This window comes from Heptranchias perlo, chromosome 30 (assembly GCF_035084215.1).
Source record: "Heptranchias perlo isolate sHepPer1 chromosome 30, sHepPer1.hap1, whole genome shotgun sequence".
NCBI lineage: Eukaryota > Metazoa > Chordata > Chondrichthyes > Hexanchiformes > Hexanchidae > Heptranchias > Heptranchias perlo.
In genome coordinates, this window is record NC_090354.1 from 13,698,214 (window position 1) to 13,717,307 (window position 19,094).

The following is a 19,094-nucleotide window of genomic DNA, read 5'->3' on the forward strand; positions in this document are numbered from 1 at the left end:
GATTAGCCAGCCAATGCAGCACTGGGGGACACAGTGTCACCAGATGTAGGACCATCTCATGATCCAGCACAAGAAGGTAGAGAGCAACCTCAAATCCCTAAACATACAACAGCTAGCCAACACACTTATTCTTGTCACTTGGGAAGCACTTAAAGAAGCACAAGATTAGGTTGTAGAACACACAAAACATCTACTATCACCAATGGGGAGCACTGGGATTAAAAAAATCAAAGTACTTGTACAGCAAGAAATCAGGTTTACTTTATTACTACTTTGTTCAGAGGTTTTCTTTCTACTATTGCAGAATAAGGTGGGCTTCCATAATAGTGAATGTGGTACAGTGGACAATGTTGGAAATGTTGTATTAGGTCAATGCATAGCACATGTGTAAACAGGCCTGTTAGTAAAAGGGCATCTCACGTTTTTAGGTGAAAGTCTCTTCTATAACAGGTTGGTAAACTGCTCTGTGGTTTTAAAGATGTTTCTGCAGCAACATTCTCAGAGTTGCCGCTAGAGTCGTCCTGTGCTGTTGACTGTGGGTGATCTCCTCCTCCACCACTTTCTCCATGCTTAGATCTCTTTGGCAACATTTGCAGAAAACTGCAGGATGTGATGATCTTTGATGTTGTGACTGCACTGTATGCCATCCCTTGATCGAACGAAACGCAGCTACAAGATGCCAAAAGTCTGTACTATGATTCCCCGCATGCATGTTCTGACCATATTCACTTTCTGACCATGGGTCTCAGAACAGCATCATTAGACAGGACAGTCTCTTAGGAGACAGCCTTCAAGTCTGCACTCACCTTCAAAGAACATAGGCACAGAAGATTGCCTTCAAAGAATAGAATCATGACTTGTACTAGGAAAATGGCTCTTAACCAGCAAGATCTTATGTTGCTGCTTAGTTAAATGCCCTGCTTCTCCGTGAGGTGGAATGAATGTTGGTATTGTAGCAGCTAGTTTACAAATCCTCTCCTTTTGAAGGATGATACCATTCTCCTGAACCCTTATAAATACTGTCTTTACAATCAGCTTCTCTGTGATATTGGAAACAATGAGGGGATGAGGGTGGGGGGAATTGTTGACTTCTCCAAAATGGCTGAGAAGTTGACGGAGTGGCCAGACTGTGACACCTTCGCCCCTCCCCCCAACCAAAGCTGGCAACGGGAGGCCCGATCCATTTTCAGGTGTGGGCCTCATTTGGACGCAGCTACCGAGCTGTTGGTGGCAAACGTGCTCTCTGCTTGCGGGAGGGCGGGAAATCAACTGAACATCAGAGTTGGCTGGCAGGTTGGGCCTGCACTTTCCACCCACTTGTACTTCAAAATTGCAATTGGGGTCCTACAGCAGTGTGGGTCCCTGATTTACACATTAATACAGCTTCCCGCCCGGAACAGGCAGGTGCATTGTTCACCCATTTACAGGCAAGCCTGAGAATTGCATCAGGTGGGTGTTGGGCATCCAAGGGGCTGCTGAAGTGCTCTCCCCCACCCCAGATTTTGAACTGCCAGACACCCGCTTTTCAGGTGAGAAATAGGCAAGCGGCAGTTGAAAATCGTCCCCAATAATTCAGCTTCTTGTCCAGTAACATAAACATTCCTCCAGGTTCGAAGCTAAAAACAGAGAAAAATCTAACAAAAAACTCCCCAGAAAGCAAAGATCCCTCCAAAAAAACGACCTTAATACTAATGAAAATGCAACAAAAATCTATTAAAAAGCTAGTCAAACCTTAATTAAAAAATCCTAACTAAAAAAGCCAGTATCCCTTTAACAGTTGCCTTCCACATTTAGCATACCTTTAAAGCCTGGTGTGAATGGCAGAAGTAACCCTGGCCTTTACTTCAGCCCAAAGATCAGAATGTGCAAGAGCAAATTGTATGAGCATAAAATCCAATCGTAAATCTTTGGAGGGATGGAATTGCTGAGATTGCTGGATGATGAATTTCCTGATACCTGAATACTCAAATCCTGCTGGTTGTTAAATCTACCCTACAGTTTATAACATCATCTAACCCCCATAATGAGGTCCATAGTTTCCATCTATGTAGGTGTATTGATTTATATCATAATACATATCTTTTAATCTCCACTTTAGTAAATTTGTCTGTCCCATTGCTATTAAACATTTGACAGTGACAGGTCATTTTAAATCAGCATTTGTTGCAACTCTGCTCTTGAAAAATAATAAGAAAATCTTGGGAAATCACATATGGATTGTAATAAAAAGCAAAATACTGCGGATGCTGGAAATCTGAAATAAAAACAGAAAATGCTGGAAATATTCAGCAAGTCAGGCAGCATCTGTAGAGAATGAAACAGAGTTAACGTTTCAGATTGATGACCCTTCCTCAGAACTGGAAGAAGTTGAAGATTAAACAGTTTTTAAGCAAGTGCAGAGCCAGGGAAAGGGGGGGGGGGTGCATGGGAAGAAGGGGAGGGGAGGAAAGGAAAGGTCTATGATAAGGTGGAGGGCAGAAGTGATTAAATGACAAAAGGGATGATGGTGCAAGGCAAGGAGGGTGGTAATGGGATAAGTAAAGAAACAAAAGATGGGTCTAGAGGAGCTGTAAATGGCAACATCAGAACCATTACCAGCACTTGCTGTCTGAGAAAATGTGAGCAGTGGTTATGTTCTGAAGTTATTGAAATCAATGTTGAGTGCAGAAGGGTTGTAAAGTGCCTAATCGAAAGATGAGGTGTTGATCCTCGAGCTTCTGATGAGCTTCACTGGAACAGTGTAGGGGGCCGAGGACAGAGAGGTCAGAGTGGGAGTGGGACGGATAATTAAAATGGCAAACGACTGGCAGGTCGAGGTTACGCTTGCGGACTGAGCGGAGGTGTTCAGCAAAGCGATCACCCAATCTGTGTTTGGTCCTCCCCAATGTAGAGTAGACCACATTGTGAGCAGCGAATACAGTATACTAAATTGAAAGAAGTACAAGTAAATCACTGTTTCACCTGGAAAGAGTGTTTGGGGCCCTGGACGGTGGAAAGAGAGGAGGTGAAAGGGTGGATTGTAATTTGCTATACTTATACTTATCAGATACTTGGAAAAAATATTGGACTTATAATAATACTCAGGTTAGGCATGTTTTTGACAGGATTCAACTATACACACTTTTTCTTGGTCTATATCTCATCAGTGAATGATATAAAATCGCATGCTTGTATCAGCCATTACTAGGCCCCAGATGAACCCTGATTGTTGTTGTTTGCTAATGTATTTATTGTGTTGATTTCCAGTCCAGTGAGGTTACTAATAAAATCCCTTCAGGGTTGCTGGCACCGAGCGTCGAGAAATATCACGGTTGTGATGGTGAATGTGATACAATTGGATAAAGTTGTTATAGTGCTAGGAGGTTTTGAAAAATACTACAAAATACAATTGAATGCAAGGGAATTCATTTCTGTGAATTAAGGTAGTGAAACTTCACAGTTTATAAAATATAAAAGTTTGTATGTTACTTTTTCAGGTTTTAGGTATTTTTAGAGTGGGCTTTCTTAATGGTCACCTGTAGTGCATCAGTGTACTAATGTATTTGACTACAGGGTGCTAGGATATGAGCTTTTGATTGTGATTCCTGCATGTACTGAGTTCTGGCGTCAGACTGGCCATTGCTGATCTGACAACTGTCACTCAGTTTGGTATCAAAATGAAACCTATTTTGATGTATGTTGCTCTGAAAATAAACTCAGGTTCATATATTTGAATGAATTTGCAATCTGCCTTATTCTTTTTGATTCCAATTGTCACTCCTAACATTTTATGCTGTAGACAACACTGGATATTAAGGGGAAGAGATGCTAAGTGCAATCAAATTATTTCCCCAGATGAAACTTAGAGGGCACGTGAACCACGTGTAACTTCTAGTGGCTGGTTTCAGGGTATCAGAAAATTGTGTGTCACTTCTCGCTTTTAGCTGGAGATTGTTTGGTTTGGATGATCTAAAATGAGAGGAGGGGACCGTAAACATACTTGGCTGATGGAGTAATGATAAATACATCATCCAACATAGTATTAAGCCATACAGGCCACAAAGATCCCAGGTTGGACGTCCAGTCTACGCTCTACAAGCTGATCTCAGTTTGGTACTAATATTGCTACTAAAATTGGCTTCAGCAAGGACCCAGGAATCTCACTCTTGATCATTATCCAGTGACTCATGCTGCACAGATGTTGTGTGTGTATAGAAGTTGGGTGCGGCCATGACTGAGATCAGCTATGACGCCACTTTCAAATAGCCAGCTGACACTGGTAAGGTTCACAAATGAGGTATGGCCATTTGACTGAGGTCTCTGGTGGCTGCTGGTACCTTTTGGAACCTTAGTCCGTGAGGGGGAGTAGGAGGGGAGGAGAGTGGGCACTCTTAATGTTAATCCTTATCCAATAGCTTGATTTGATGTTCATTGTATGAAACTTTTCTTGGCTTTAAGCTTTATGGTGGTAAGAAAAAAAGAAAGAGCTTGCATTTATATAGCGCCTTTCATGACCCCAGGACGTTCGAAAGCACTTCACAGCAAATGAGGTACTTTTGAAGTTTAGTCACTGTTGTAATGTAGGGAAATGCAGCAACCAATTTATGCTCAGTGAGGTCCCGAAAACAGCATTGAGATAAATAACCAGATAAATCAAAAGCAAAATACTACGGATGCTGGAAATCTGAAATAAAAACAGAAAATGCTAGAAAAGCTCAGCATGTAAGGCAGCTTTTGTGGAGGAAGAAACAGAGTTAACGTTTCAGACCATTCTGACAAAAAGTCTTCGACCTGAAACGTTAACTCTGTTTCTTTCTCCACGTATGCTGCCTGACTTGCTGAGCTTTTCTAGCATTTTCTGTTTTTATTTTAAATAACTTGATAATCTGCATTAGTGATTTTGGCTGAAAGATAAATATTGATCAGGATACCTCCCCTGCTTTTTTTTTTGAATAGTGCCATGGGATTTTTTACATCTACCTTAAAAACAACACCTCTGACAATGTAGTACTCCCTCAGTACTGCACTAAAGTGTCAGCCTGGATTATGTGCTGAAATCTCTGGAGTGCGGCTTGAAGCCATGACCTTCTGACTCAGAGGCGATAGTGCTACCACTGAGTTAAGGTTGACATCTTGCTCCAGATCTCTAAGCTGATTTTGCTCTCTCCCACTTTCTAAGCTTTGTTACAGCAGCTGTTACAGCAGCTATGTTGACATTGATTACGTGGGCGAATTCTACTTGGAATCACACATTGAAGCACAAGATGTTTCATATAAAGATTATTAATCAAAAAGTCCAAAGCTAAAAAGGATAATTATTTTCATGCAAAAAGCTGCTAATGTAATGTGTGGCTATTACATTACAAAGAATTCTTACCTTGAGGTGCGGTTTAGCCAATAAATGCATCAGTTCCCTTATGTCATTGCTGTTTGGTCCACTCTGCAGCTCCTCTGATATCTACAAGAAGTTTAAAGAAAACTATAACAAAAATGTATATAATGAAATACAGTTATGTTTCACCTTAACACAAATCTCAGAAATATCTCAAAGTGCTTCACATACAATGAATTAGAAATGCAGTGACCTGATGTATGGCCAGGTGCTGACCTGATGTATCCTTGTACATGAATCACAGAAAGTTAACATGCAGGTACATCAATAATTAGGAAGGCAAATGGTATGTTAGTCTTTATTGCAAGTGGGATGGGGTATAAGGGTAAGGAGGTCTTGTTGAAATTATATAGGGCCCTGGTGAGACCACTTGCAGTATTGTGTACAGTTTTGGTCTCCTTACCTGAGGAAGGATATACTTGCCTTAGAAGGGGTGGAACGAAGGTTCACAAGATTGATTCCTGGGATGAGAGAGTTGTCCTATGAGGAAAGATTGAGTAGAATGGGCCTATATTCTCTGGAGTTTAGAAGAATGAGAGATGACCTCATTGAAATGTATAAAATTCTTAGAAGGCTTGACAGGGTAGATGCTGAGAGGCTGTTTCCCCTGGCTGGAGAGTTTAGAACTAGTGGTCACAGTGTCAAGATAAGGGGTCGGCCATTTAGGACCAAGATGAGGAAAAATTTATTCACTCAGAGGGATGTGAATCTTTGGAATTCTTTACCCCAAATGGCTGTGGATGTTCAGTCGTTGAGTATATTCAAGATTGAGATCGATAGATTTTTGGAGACTAAGGGAATCAAGGGATATGGGATAGGGCGGGAAAGTGGAGTTGAGATAGAAGATCAGCCCTAATCTTATTGAATGGCGGGGCAGGCTTGAGGGGCCATATGGCCTACGCCTGCTCCTATTTCTTATGTTCTTATATTCTTAGGATGCTACGTAGGGCCATGTGCTGACCCTATGTAGAACATAAGAACAGAAGAACTAGGAGTAGGCCGTACAGACCCTCGGTCCTAAATGGCTTACTCCTAGTACTTCTGTTCTGATCTTGAGACTATGACCCTAGTTCTAGACTCTTCTGCCAGGGGAAAGAGCCTTTCAGCATCTACCCTATCAAGCCCTCTAAGAATTTTATACGTTTCAATGAGATCACCTCTCATTCTTCTAAACTCCAGCGAATATAGGCCCATTTTACTCAGTTTCTCCTCATAGGACAACCCCCTCATCCCAGGGTTGCCGTGCCCTGACCCTATGTAGGGTTGCCGTGCCCTGACCCTATGATATGACACAGATTTAAGGCGATTGGCAAGAGAACAAAAGGTGACACGAGGAAAAACTTTTTTACGCAGCAAGTGGTTATGATCTGGAATGCACTGCCTGAGGGGATGGTGGTTGCAGATTCAATCGTGGCTTTCAAAAAGGAATTGGATAAGTACTTGAAGGGAAAAAATTTGCAGGGCTACGGGGAAAGGGCGGGGCAGTGGGACTAGCTGGATTGCTGTTGCAAAGAGCCAGCACGGGCTCGACGGGCCGCATGTCCTCCTTCTGTGCTGTAACCATTCTATGATTCTAAGACCAAATTGTATGCACTGCAGAAAATAGGTTCTAAATATGCTTTGGACAGAAATTAATAGATGACCAGAAACATAGCTACAAAAATGGCTGCTGAGGTTTCCTTTTAGAAAACATAGTTAAAAATTCTATTTTACTGTTCTGAATGCCACCTAACCACTACTTCTTGATTTAACTTAATCTTCTCTCCATCTATCAAAATACGATAAATTGTCAGTTTAGCAACATCACTCTCAGTTATGCTATAGTTTTGTTGATGTAACAGGCTATTAGACAGTTACTGAGACTGTGTTTCTTATACACTCTTCAAAAAGTTTACATTGAGTGCTACTACCTGAAGCTGAAAATGGCTGACACCCAAGATCAGGGTTATGAGCTGCCAAGTCACCTCATGAAGAATACAGTTTGGAATTTTGACAGGCTTATTATTACTTTATCTTCATGTCTGACACGACCTCTGCCAAAGCTGTAATCTACAAAGTGTGCCCAATAAAGGGGAAAAAGGACTTCTGGGCTGTCCAAGTCTTCTTATGAAGCATGGAGCCTGGTATTTTTTGGCAGGCTTATCGCAGTTCTGACTTTGGATTCAATATGATCTCTGCCAGAATTTTAATCAATATAAAGGTAACAAAGGGGAAAATTGAGCAGCTGTCTCTATTGCAACATATAGAAAGCCCATAAAAAAACAATATGATAAAGGAGAAATCAGTAGGATAAGAAAAGCACATTATCCCCAACAACAAAATTCCGGTTTTCCTTCTCGCCTTGACTATAGCTGTCTAACCTGTGAGCACAGAAGATTTATCCTTTTTTTCCCAAATTAAAGGAAAATAATGTTTACAAAAAAGTCAAGACAAAATGTGGAGTAAAACACATCAGGGTAAGGACAGCTTCCAAAATTATTTCTATAAAATACCACTGGCTCCTTCACTGGCGAGTTCTGGTACTTCTTCAAATTCTAGCCTTCCATAAATCATTAATTGGTTAAAAGACCATAAGGCTAGTAGGCCCATCTAGCTTGTCACTGTTTGGTTAATTTGTGTTGCTGACAATTGTGATTCACTCACAATCTTTCTACATGTTGATATTTCTGAATGAATCACAAGCATTAAAGAAACTTCTGTAAATAGCAAGTTTTTTTTTATTCGTTCATGGGATGTGGCAAGGCCGGCATTTATTGCTCATCCCTAATTGCCCTTGAGAAGGTGGTGGTGAGCCGCCTTCTTGAACTGCCGCAGTCCGTGTGTTGAAGATTCTCCCACAGTGCTGTTAGGAAGGGAGTTCCAGGATTTTGACCCAGCGACGATGAAGGAACGGCGATATATTTCCAAGTCGGGATGGTGTGTGACTTGGAAGGGAACGTGCAGGTGGTGTTGTTCCCATGTGCCTGCTGCTCTTGTCCTTCTAGGTGGTACAGGTCACGGGTTTGGGAGGTGCTGTTGAAGAAGCCTTGGCGAGTTGCTGCAGTGCATCCTGTGGATGGTACACACCGCAGCCACAATGCGCCGGTGGTGAAGGGAGTGAATATTTAGGGTGGTGGATGGGGTGCCAATCAAGCGGGTTGCTTTGTCCTGGATGGTGTCGAGCTTCTTGAGTGTTGTTGGAGCTGCACTCATCCAGGCAAGTGGAGAGTATTCCATCACACTCCTGACTTGTGCCTTGTAGATGGTGGTGGAAAGGCTTTGGGAGTCACTCGCCGCAGAACATAGGAACATAGGAACAGGAGTAGGCCATTTAGCCCCTCGTGCCTGCTCCACCATTTGATAAGATCATGGCTGATCTGTGATCTAACTCCATATACCCACCTTTGGCCCATATCCCTTAATATCTTTGGTTGCCAAAATGCTATCTATCTCAGATATAAATTTAGCAATGGAGCTAGTATACCCAGCCTCTGACCTGCTCTTGTAGCCACAGTATTTATATGGCTGGTCCAGTTAAGTTTCTGGTCAATGGTGACCCCCAGGATGTTGATGATGGGGGATTCGGTGATGGTAATGCCATTAAATGTCAAGGGGAGGTGGTTAGACTCTCTCTTGTTGGAGATGGTCAATGGCTGGCATTTGTCTGGCGCGAATGTTACTTGCCACTTATGAGCCCAAGCCTGGATGTTGTCCAGGTCTTGCTGCATGCGGGCTCGGACTGCTTCATTATTTGAGGGGTTGCGAATGGTGAACCTGAGGAAGGAGGAAGCCTCCGAAAGCTTATGGAATTTAAAATAAATTTGTTGGACTATAACTTGGTGTTGTGAAATTGTTTACAATTGTCAACCCCAGTCCATCACCGGCATCTCCACATCATATATATTTTAAGAAAGAGAATCAAACATTCTATTTTACTTATGATGTAATTAAATAAAATAGTCCTCCTGTTTTAATTATGTACCGCCCAGTTATTGTGCAAATCTGGTGACCTTATATTATTTACCTCACTAGAAGCAGTGGAATAAAACCTCAGATCAATAAAACTGGTGCATCCAGTCAAAAAGGACTTCATCTTGCAATTTACTGAATCACTTAGTTACACTTGCTAAAAGTGCTCTCCAAAGATTTAGTTCCAGGAAGAGGTTATCCCTCTTTGTAGCTCAATCTCAGTTGGCTATGTCTATCTGATCGGTTGTGTTTCTGCTCTCGCTCATTTCAAATTCTTTTTACAATATTTTTTCTTCTTCCTTCATCTTTTCTTATTAATTCAAGTTTCTAAGGCAAAAGAAAAAGTTCTCATTTCTTTTCCTTTTCAGCTGCCTCGAGAATTGGGTTGTCTTTTTGTTCTCCAAGTGATGATTCAGCTCTGCCCTGTATCCATCTCTAATTTAATTTCAATTCCCTGCACTATCCACTGTTCACTTAGCCACTTCCTGACTTAATGAACCTTCTGTTATAGTTACATTATTTAAGGCAAATGAAATTTCACTGTAATGCTGCATAAGCTGCTACAAATATGATTAATTTTCTGCACTTATTATGAGGCATGAAAATATGATTACTGTACTATTAAAAAATAAAAACAAATCAGACTTTGTACTTTCCTGACAGTTAGTATTGTATTGAGCAGCAAGGATGATACTGTGTAGCTTAATTTTGCATTTATAAATTCAGTATTACCAACAAGATAATGTATTTGCCCAGTCGACTATGGATGGTGTCACATCCCACTGACCGATGGTAAATGCAGTGAAGAGAGATATCATTCTCTGGCACTATAAGGGAATCATCCTGTGAATCTCAAAATTGCTTATAGCACAATCTTTTTTCAATTCAACCATGTGCACAGTGTTGCCATGAGGAGTGACGGCATTCTGTTGCCAAGCACCCAGACGTCTGATTGTAGCTACTTACATCCTCCGCTAAAGCTGCTGCGCTATGTAGGGCAGGGGATGGGCCTTGCCTGACAAACTGCCCGAGCTTCTGATGAATCTGTAATGGAAACGAAGACTATTTACCCAACTTTTACTCCATCCAGGCGAATCTATGATTAAATGAACTGCCGATAAACAGCTGAGCTATAGGGGGAGATTTTCAACTTGCCGCCCAGGCATAGAACTGGCATTCTGAAGCATTCAGTGATAAAGCAAATAGCTACATAGAATGTACAGCACACAAACAGGCCATTTGGCCCAACTGGCCCATGCTGGTGTTTATGCTCCACACAAGCCTCCTCCCACCCCTCTTCACCTAACCTTATCAGCATTACCTTCTATTCCATTCTCCCTTATGAGTTTACCTAGCTCCATAATCGTACAGTAAAAAATGCATACATGTTGATGTGTGTAATAAAAAAGGATCGAATGGAAGCCATCAAATCTAATAGTTACTGCAGATCAATTCATAGTGTATTGTTGTCAATATTATTCTGCACTAATCTTTCAGTCAGGGCTACATGAAACAAATACCAAGCTGTTTAATGTGGTTTCCATTTATTCCCACAAATCAAATCTTAAACTCCTTCTCCCTGAAGCCAGGGCTAGCAGGGTGTTTTGTGTTACAGTGCAACATAGTAAAGTCATAGCTCTGTGGTCTGTACTACGCCATTTGCAATACTATACCTTCATGAGCGAGTTGAAACTTTTTTCACTGAAGACTTCTGTAAGGAAGCCAATTTCTGCTGTGAGATTAGCATCTGGTCTTAGCTGTGCTGTCAGAAGAGCCAGTACTTCATGTAATCCTGCACAGAAAACACCACAATTATACCCTACGGGACTGTCACAGAAAACACCACAATGATACCCTGTGGGACTGTCACAGAAAACAACACAATGATTCCCTGTGGGGCTGTCGAGTGTTTTAGCCTTAATTTCTTGACAGTTGGGCATTGTTCTGAATGATCTGTTATTTAGCAGACTTAGTAAAGCATTTGGGAACCAAATGGCTTTGCTTATAATCCTAAATGTTATAAAGGGATACATCTGTACATTTACCAACACCTTGAGTCAACCTTTGTTTCACTGATTTAGATTCCGTATGGCAGCAGACATTTTGACCCCAAAAATCCATGGACCACAATCCTGGTGGTTACACCTGTGTCCACCAATGCTGATCCTGCCAGTGGAGTCAGCAGGAGGGAACCTAATTAGCAGAGAGCTAGCTGGCACCCGTACCACTGTGCACATTATTCTGATGCCTGCCTGCCCCATGCAGCCAAAAAATCAGGTACCCATCTGCCACTTGGGGAGGGGCATTGCTCAGGCCAACCCAGACTCCATTGTGATCCCCCTCAGCGCCCCCCACCCCCCTCACCCCCATGCAAAGGGTCTGAAAACGTACCAATATTTCTTCTGTTCAGGTCTAGACTTCTTCTCTAGCCTGGACCTCCCCTTGCACCCCCCCCCCCCCCCACCCCACTTGCACCCATCGGTATGCTTCATTTCCCATGGCCTATCATTGCTGAGTCTTGACTTAGCTGGGGAAATGAGAACTCCAAGTGTCGGGAGTTTCTATCCCCTTGGTGACATGGGCCTTGTAAGGGGCGGGTGGAAGTTCCACCCCTTACAAGTCCGACCTGGAATTCCCAGAATCATAAGGGACACAGAATAACTGAGTCCTGCCTTTTCCAGTGGGTTTTGTTGGAGTTATGCCAGGAGTCCAGCGGAACCTACAAGGAAATTTAGAGTTTTTGTATATAACTCCAGCGACGTTTGAATAGGAAATGCTGTGCATAATCCACTTTCCCCATTCATAATCCCAAAAATAATTTCATAGTCTCACTTCAGCTGGACACAAAACATTTTCTTCAGGGCTTCCTTTAAACAGCAGCATACAAATTGGTAACAAGGGGTAAGTGAGAGATACCTGTAAGTGTACAGGTTTCTGACCTCTCCTACTAACATTTATAAATTAATGATTATTCAATAGGATACACTTCCTCTTTAAATCAAAACAATACATTTATTAACGAGCTGCTTTACATACAATTCCTTTTTGTCTTTCAATATTTAAATAATATAAACGATTTCTCTTCCAATTGCCATGAATCCATTGCCTGGGGCATGTCATTAGTGGAGCATCATGAAACTCAAATGGATCAAATATATACAATGTAAAGTAAGATTCAAAGCAAGAGAAATATGAAGTTATGTGCATTTTTGGTACTTACTGCCAATGGCAGTGAACATGTGCACAACATAGAAAAGAATATACAAAATGTTGCACTGTGCATCGCGCTGCTTTTTCAGACAGGAACATTTCCAATTCCAAAAATGAATGAAAATATTGGGAGCAATCTGAATGGGCCTGATTTAGATTTTATAATTCTTTAGTTTCCAACATAATAGTCTATTGCAAGTCTCATGCAATCTGTTCAATAGTCATGAACTGTGTGATTTACATAGAGTGCAACTGATTGATAGGGAACTTAAGTACAGTGCAACCATTCCAGTGCCTTAATTCCCAAACTATATAATTGAATGAAATCATATTGTCGTTTCCATTTAATTGTTACCCATTTATTATCATGAAAAGCTGAACATTAATCTTTTGTTACTTACACAGTAAAGAGCAGAGAGATAATATTTTATAAATACATGAAAGTCAGTATCTATACTGATAAAACATTTACATTTCCTCTGCACTGACTGAGTCTCTTAATAGCAGGGGAGATCTTCCAGCGTCCTGCCCAACATCCCTCAACCAACACCACTAAAACAGATTATCTGGTTATTTATCTCAAAGCTGTTTGTCGGATCTTGCTGTATATAAATTGCCTGCGTGTTTGCCTACATTACAACAGTGACTACACTTCATTGACTGTGAAGTGATTTCAGATGTCCTGAGGACATGAAAGGTGCTATATAAATGTAAGTTCTTTATTTATAATGCAATTGAAAACATTCATTCCAGTTCAGTTATAGGAAGCGGTTAGTGGTGTCGTATTTTTTTTGTTATTTATTAAGTATATTGTCAATTTTAGATTGGGTTCACAACCTAAAAAATGAGGAGTGCAGTCTAAAGGGTTAGAGAGGCTTTAAATCATTCTTTGAATCAAAGAATGCATCAATTTCAAGTTGAGCTCACTGTTTACTATAACTGAACTCAAATTTGCTGCTTTCTTCATTAGATCAAGTGGTCAGTAACATTGCCCCCACAACAGTGAAAATTAGCCTCAGCAAACAAGATATGATAGAAAGATTTACTGCAGAATTTTAAAGTGTATATGAAGATTACACTGGATAAATTCATCACACCCAGCAGTGTTACTGAGACTGCTACTTAGACTACGTCCATGGTACCAGGGTGACATTGCTGTTGGTGACAGCTGAGGTGGCTGTACTGTAGTTATCATAATTGCATACCTATCATCCCCAATGAGATGACTGTGCCCTTTTATGGTCAAGGCAATCAATTGAACTAGTCACGCTAATTAGATACTTCACCTATGCCACTCAAGCTATTAACAATGACTGAGTCTGTGGGGAGAAGATTAGTTAACAATATCACTGGGCATGTCCCTACTGATCAGCACACATCTCAATACCCATTAAACATACACTTTTGAAACATAAACTGCTTCTTGCAAATTTATTGTTGAGTTGTCTGTTTCAGTTAATGTTTGAAAACACATTAGAACAAAGAAACTTGCATTTATATAGCACCTTTCACAACTTCAGGATGCCCCAGGCACTTCACAGCTAATGAAGTACTTTTGAAGTATAATCACTGTTGAAATGTGGCAACCAATTTACACACAACAAGGTCCCACAAATAGAAACAAGATAAATAAACTGACCAATAAAACTGTTTCAGTGATGTTGGTTGAGGGAGAAATGTTGATAAGACAAATCCCCTGCTCCGCTTCAAATTATGCCATGGGATCTTTTACGTACACCTGAGAGAGCATGCGGGGCTTCAGTTTAACGTCACATCCAAAAGGCAACACCTCCAACAGTGCTGCACTGTTGTATGAACCTAGATTGAATGCTCAAGTTTCTGGAGTGGGGGCTTGAAGTCATGACCTTCTGACTCAGAGACAAGAGTGCTCCCACTGAGCCAAGGCTGACATGAGTTTTGCAGGACACAAAGCAAAGTTAAGTCAAAAGCAAAATACTGCAGATGCTGGAAATCTGAAATAAGAACAGAAAATGCTGGAGAAGCTCAGCAAGTCCGGCAGCATCTGTGGAGAGAGAAACAGAGTTAACGTTTCAGGTCAAAGACTTCTGACGAAAGGTCTTCGACCTGAAACATTAACTCTGTTTCTTTCTCCACAGATGCTGCCTGACTTGCTGAGCTTCTCCAGCATTTTCTGTTTTTATTAAGGAAAGTTAAGTACTTGAAAACTCCCCAGTAGAATTACATTCCTAAAATTGTTTCTTGGCATTTATAGACTGAAGTATTTTAGATTGATTCCTCTTACCCCATCTTTGCCATCAGCATCAGATTTGTGATCTCTCAGGGTTTGTATTGAGTGCTGTCCTTGCAAAAGTTTGTATGATATTAAATTAATTGCCTGACGCATATTGACAAGTTCTTTGGTTGAAGCTGGTCTGAAATTTACACCCAATTATTTATCCAGTCAGTGCGATACAACATTGAAACTTGAAGTGGGAGCTTTTCTTTTGATGTAAATAACTGCATGTTGAGTACTGGGAACCGTGAAGTATGTCAGCTACAAATTCATAGTAAAATGTGACATTCTATCTTTAGTATAAATGGTAACTTAGAAATATACATAAATTAGGCTGCCATGGATTAATCTACCATCATTATATCAGTTGCATTTGTCGTGCTCCTTGCTGCTGTCCAGTTGAGAGCTACTTTAGCATAATCCAGGCACATATAATGTGTACAAATTGAAGGAGAAAATGGAAGTCCCTCCACAGTTGCAGGATTATATTTTGATTAATTTACTTCGTACTGCTGATCTTTAATAACTAAAAAACACTTTAACAAAGTTTCAACTCTCAAAGTATAATTATCTCTAAATAGTTTTGAGGCAAAACTGCATTTCTGCATCAAATAATGCAATTTAAAAAAAATTATTCTGAGATTAAAGTCTTCCACTATTGTGAAACATGAATTATACTTTACAGTATTCATTTCTGCAGAATATTTTTCTAATTTTGAAATTTGACATTCAGTCCTCAAAGAGTTAACAACTCATGTTTCTGAAAATAGGCTGCAGTGATTTGAGACTTCTCATTTCACCAAATCAGGTCATACTTATAGTTGAAAAATGTGTTAATCACTTGGGGCTAGGCAGTCATTATCACATGACCTCTACTCTTGTACTTCCCTAATTGGCTGATTTAATTACTCTCACCTGACATCTGCTATGGGACCCATTCCTGGAGTAGTTTTTTAATGTAAAGTGAAGGTTTGTCTTTTATTTTCTCTGCATTTGGATAACATTTCTTTACCTTGAACTTATGTTTTAATATATGTAAGAATGACCCTTTAACTTTGATAATTGCTCAATCTTATCTATTTATGATGGTTTTGTTTATGTCCACAGGAACTATATTATTTGTTATCCATGCTAATTATGTCACTTGGCTCAGTGGTAGCACACTTGCTCTGAGTCAACAGGCTGTGGGTTCAAACCTTTCTATGGACCTCAGTACATATTCTACATTGATAATTGAGTGCAGTGCTGAGGAATTGCTGCATTATCTGAGGTATCTCTCAAATGAGACTTTAAACTATGGCGACTTGCTTATGTCAACAAAAAAAGGTTTCATGCTCTGTAACGGGGAGTTCTCCTGGTATTTTAACCAAAAACTGATTATCTAGTCATTCATCCATTTGCTGTTCGTGGAACCTTATTGTGCACAAATTGGCCTCATAACACTGATTACAACCTATAGTTTACGTTTGAAATGCAATGTGCTTTGGGACATACGGAAGATGTGAAAGATGCTATATAAATGCAAATTCTTCTTCAAAAAATGTTGCCTTCTTTAGACTCCCTTAAATGCTTGGTGGATAATGCACTGTGTGGTAAGGTACCAGTAAGGTCCAAGTGTTGGTGTGAAGGTGACACAATTGAGCTTGATGTCCCTGGCCTGAAGAGGAGTTCTTACTCCTGCGTCTATCCAGTGACCTCTGGTAGCAAGTGTGTGGGGGTACTGGGTGAGGACCAGATTAGGCTCGGCTATGTTGCTCAATGGTCAAATAACCTGTGGGCACTCAACATCTCGGGTGTAATTTTCAACTTACCGCTGGAGCGTAAAGCTGGTGTTGCAGATCAGGAACCCGTTATCCAAACCGCACAATTCTTTCTTTCCATTGAAGTGAATGGAAAGGAAAATTCGGCATCTTTTATAACGGGCACTCGACCTGCAATGCCAGATTAACATTCCAGCGGTAAGTTCAAAATTACCACCCCTCCCCCCCCGAATCAAAATGAAGTCTGGCTCCTTGGATAAGGTACCAGGAGGCTGATGGTGTCCCAGCATCAATCACTGCCTTCAGGAGAAGACTGGTAGGAATGTTTATTTATTATTCTATGAGCTGTTACACTTGTGTGGTTTTTGATTACCTGGCTGTCCTTGTATTCTCTACATCTGTTCCCGCATCAGGGTTTACCCACTGTGCTGCTGTGCTTTGTTGTACAGAATCCACAGCTTTCACTGCTCTGTACCTGCTTATGTGTGTACAATTCTGAAACTTACATGTGCACAAAATGCAGAGAGCAAACAGATTCTGATTTTTTTTTCCCTTGAAAATTGTGTAGCAGCAGCAGAGTTAACTGGTATCTTAGCACAATGAGTCAGCCAGACAAGGAGCATGAGCTGCTGCAGGAAAGTTGGTGGGAGAATTAAAAATATTAAACTAATCACATCAGCTATGATTGGAGCCATTGGAGCCTTCTGCCTCCACTCCTTGATGTTTGCAATCAGTCATGCCTTAAAACCATACAGAGGGAATATTACAATAGAAAAAACAAGTGCCCTACTCCCCATTACATCTCAGGAATATAACTTCTTCCAGTCACTTTTTTCCCCTTTTTAATTTCCGCTATTCCATTTCAGTGGATTTATGCTTAAATATATTGGTTGTCACTTTTAAAGTAAAAGAAATGCAACAATCATACATTTTTAAAAAACTCTGTAGATTGCTGAGTACTTCATTGTGCTGCGACAAGGCATGTCTCCTAAAGTATGTTGAACAATACGGTGACTAGCACATTATAATAGACTATTATTGCATATGTTTCTTGTCCTCATTACATTTAATTGCATTCACTTACAAACAGCTGCCAAAATGGGAGTTTTATTTTACATATAATAACTTCACAATGAATTCCAGCATCATGAAAAATGTATATTGCATACTTTGGTGAAGTGCCAAATGTTGGGCTCCATTTTGGACATTTAAGAGGACAATGAATTGGGTATTTTGTTTCTCAATTAATTGGTAGCAGTTCTTGAGTTTATTAATCTCATCATGGAAGCACTTCAGCAACAAGCAAGACTTTCTTTGAAATAAGGATTATTTAAAACATCTCTTTTCCTATTGAAGCCTACAGCAAACCAACAGCATGTTATCCCATATAATGATTTTTCTCTTCAGTTCACTCCAATCATTTTTCTTTATTAAATTATTTGACTGATCCCTGAATGCTGCATCAACTTAAGTACACAGACTGCTGGTTGTAAATTTTGGAAGGAGACCTGAGCTGAGATCAGTAAAGGGTAGGAATTTCATGCCTTTAAAGATCTTGTATTGCATCATGATCCTGCATTGTTATCAAAACCATTTGTTCTGTTCCAGATATAGGCTTACCTTTCTGTTGTCACGTGCAGTGATAATGCGGCAAGTACACTGTAGGCAATATGTGGATGGCTATGCTGAGTGTTAAGGTCATCAAACTCCAAACTAATAAAAGCAACTGAAAGGATGACACTTGACCTTTAAGATGCATTTCAATATTCATTGTATTCCCATGTGTCAAAGCATAGCTCAAACTTTGGTTAAAAACGGAGAGGATTGTTTTTAGCAAGACAGCTATAAAATGGCTTTTTTTAAAAACGTGATGCTTGTTTTAAGGAATAAGCAAGAAATTCATTCAAAGAATTGTAATTGAATTCTGGTAAATCAATTTCAAACATCTTAAGTATAGAGGAAACAGAGTCGTATTATACCTGCTCCTGTTGACAGAACTGGCATGGTGTCTACACTGAATCTGAAGGACAAGCCTTTCACGTTTTGAGGATGTTATTGCTTCATTCACTGGCACTCCTGCTTCAATAACTCCTGCAAAAGAGGATACAGATCACAAGAAAATGTGTTAACAAAGAGACAACTGCAGTCATTTGCCATATAAATCCACAGGATTGCAATGCACCAGACTGCTTCCCATTGTATAGAATGTCTGATTCTCAAATTCGCAGTAATACGGACCTGGCTATCCAGGAGAAAGAAAAAGAAACTCAGAAAGATAGCAGAATTCAACAGGTGCCAGTTTGAACTGCCCACAGAGCAATTCCTGTGTATGGATTATGGTCACAACTGTCATTTGCAGATTGACCTGACGAGCCTTATCCGTGCCCATGAGAGACACAAACCTGAGCCATTTTGAAAGATAATGTGCCCATTCTTGAAATAATTGTAATCATTGTAATAATCTTTAAGCATGAATAGCACCCTTTTGCAATGTAGTTCCGTTGATCAAGTCCAGTTGTATTAATATAGTAAACCTATCAAATAAATCTCC

General features: G+C 40.3%; 1 protein-coding gene across 1 annotated transcript in view; it reads right to left on the minus strand.

The window, feature by feature from the left end:
• LOC137300144 (MAGUK p55 subfamily member 3-like) overlaps positions 1 to 18,547 on the minus strand; it is a 49,883-nt gene extending 31,336 nt beyond the window's left edge. The window contains exons 1-4 of the mRNA XM_067969229.1: positions 18,523 to 18,547; positions 10,993 to 11,111; positions 10,286 to 10,363; positions 5,357 to 5,437 (exon numbers count right to left, since the gene is read on the minus strand). Coding sequence (XP_067825330.1) covers positions 5,357 to 5,437; positions 10,286 to 10,363; positions 10,993 to 11,111; positions 18,523 to 18,547 — 303 coding nt within the window. The remainder of the gene's footprint in view (positions 1 to 5,356; positions 5,438 to 10,285; positions 10,364 to 10,992; positions 11,112 to 18,522) is intronic.
• Positions 18,548 to 19,094: the final 547 nt, after the last annotated feature.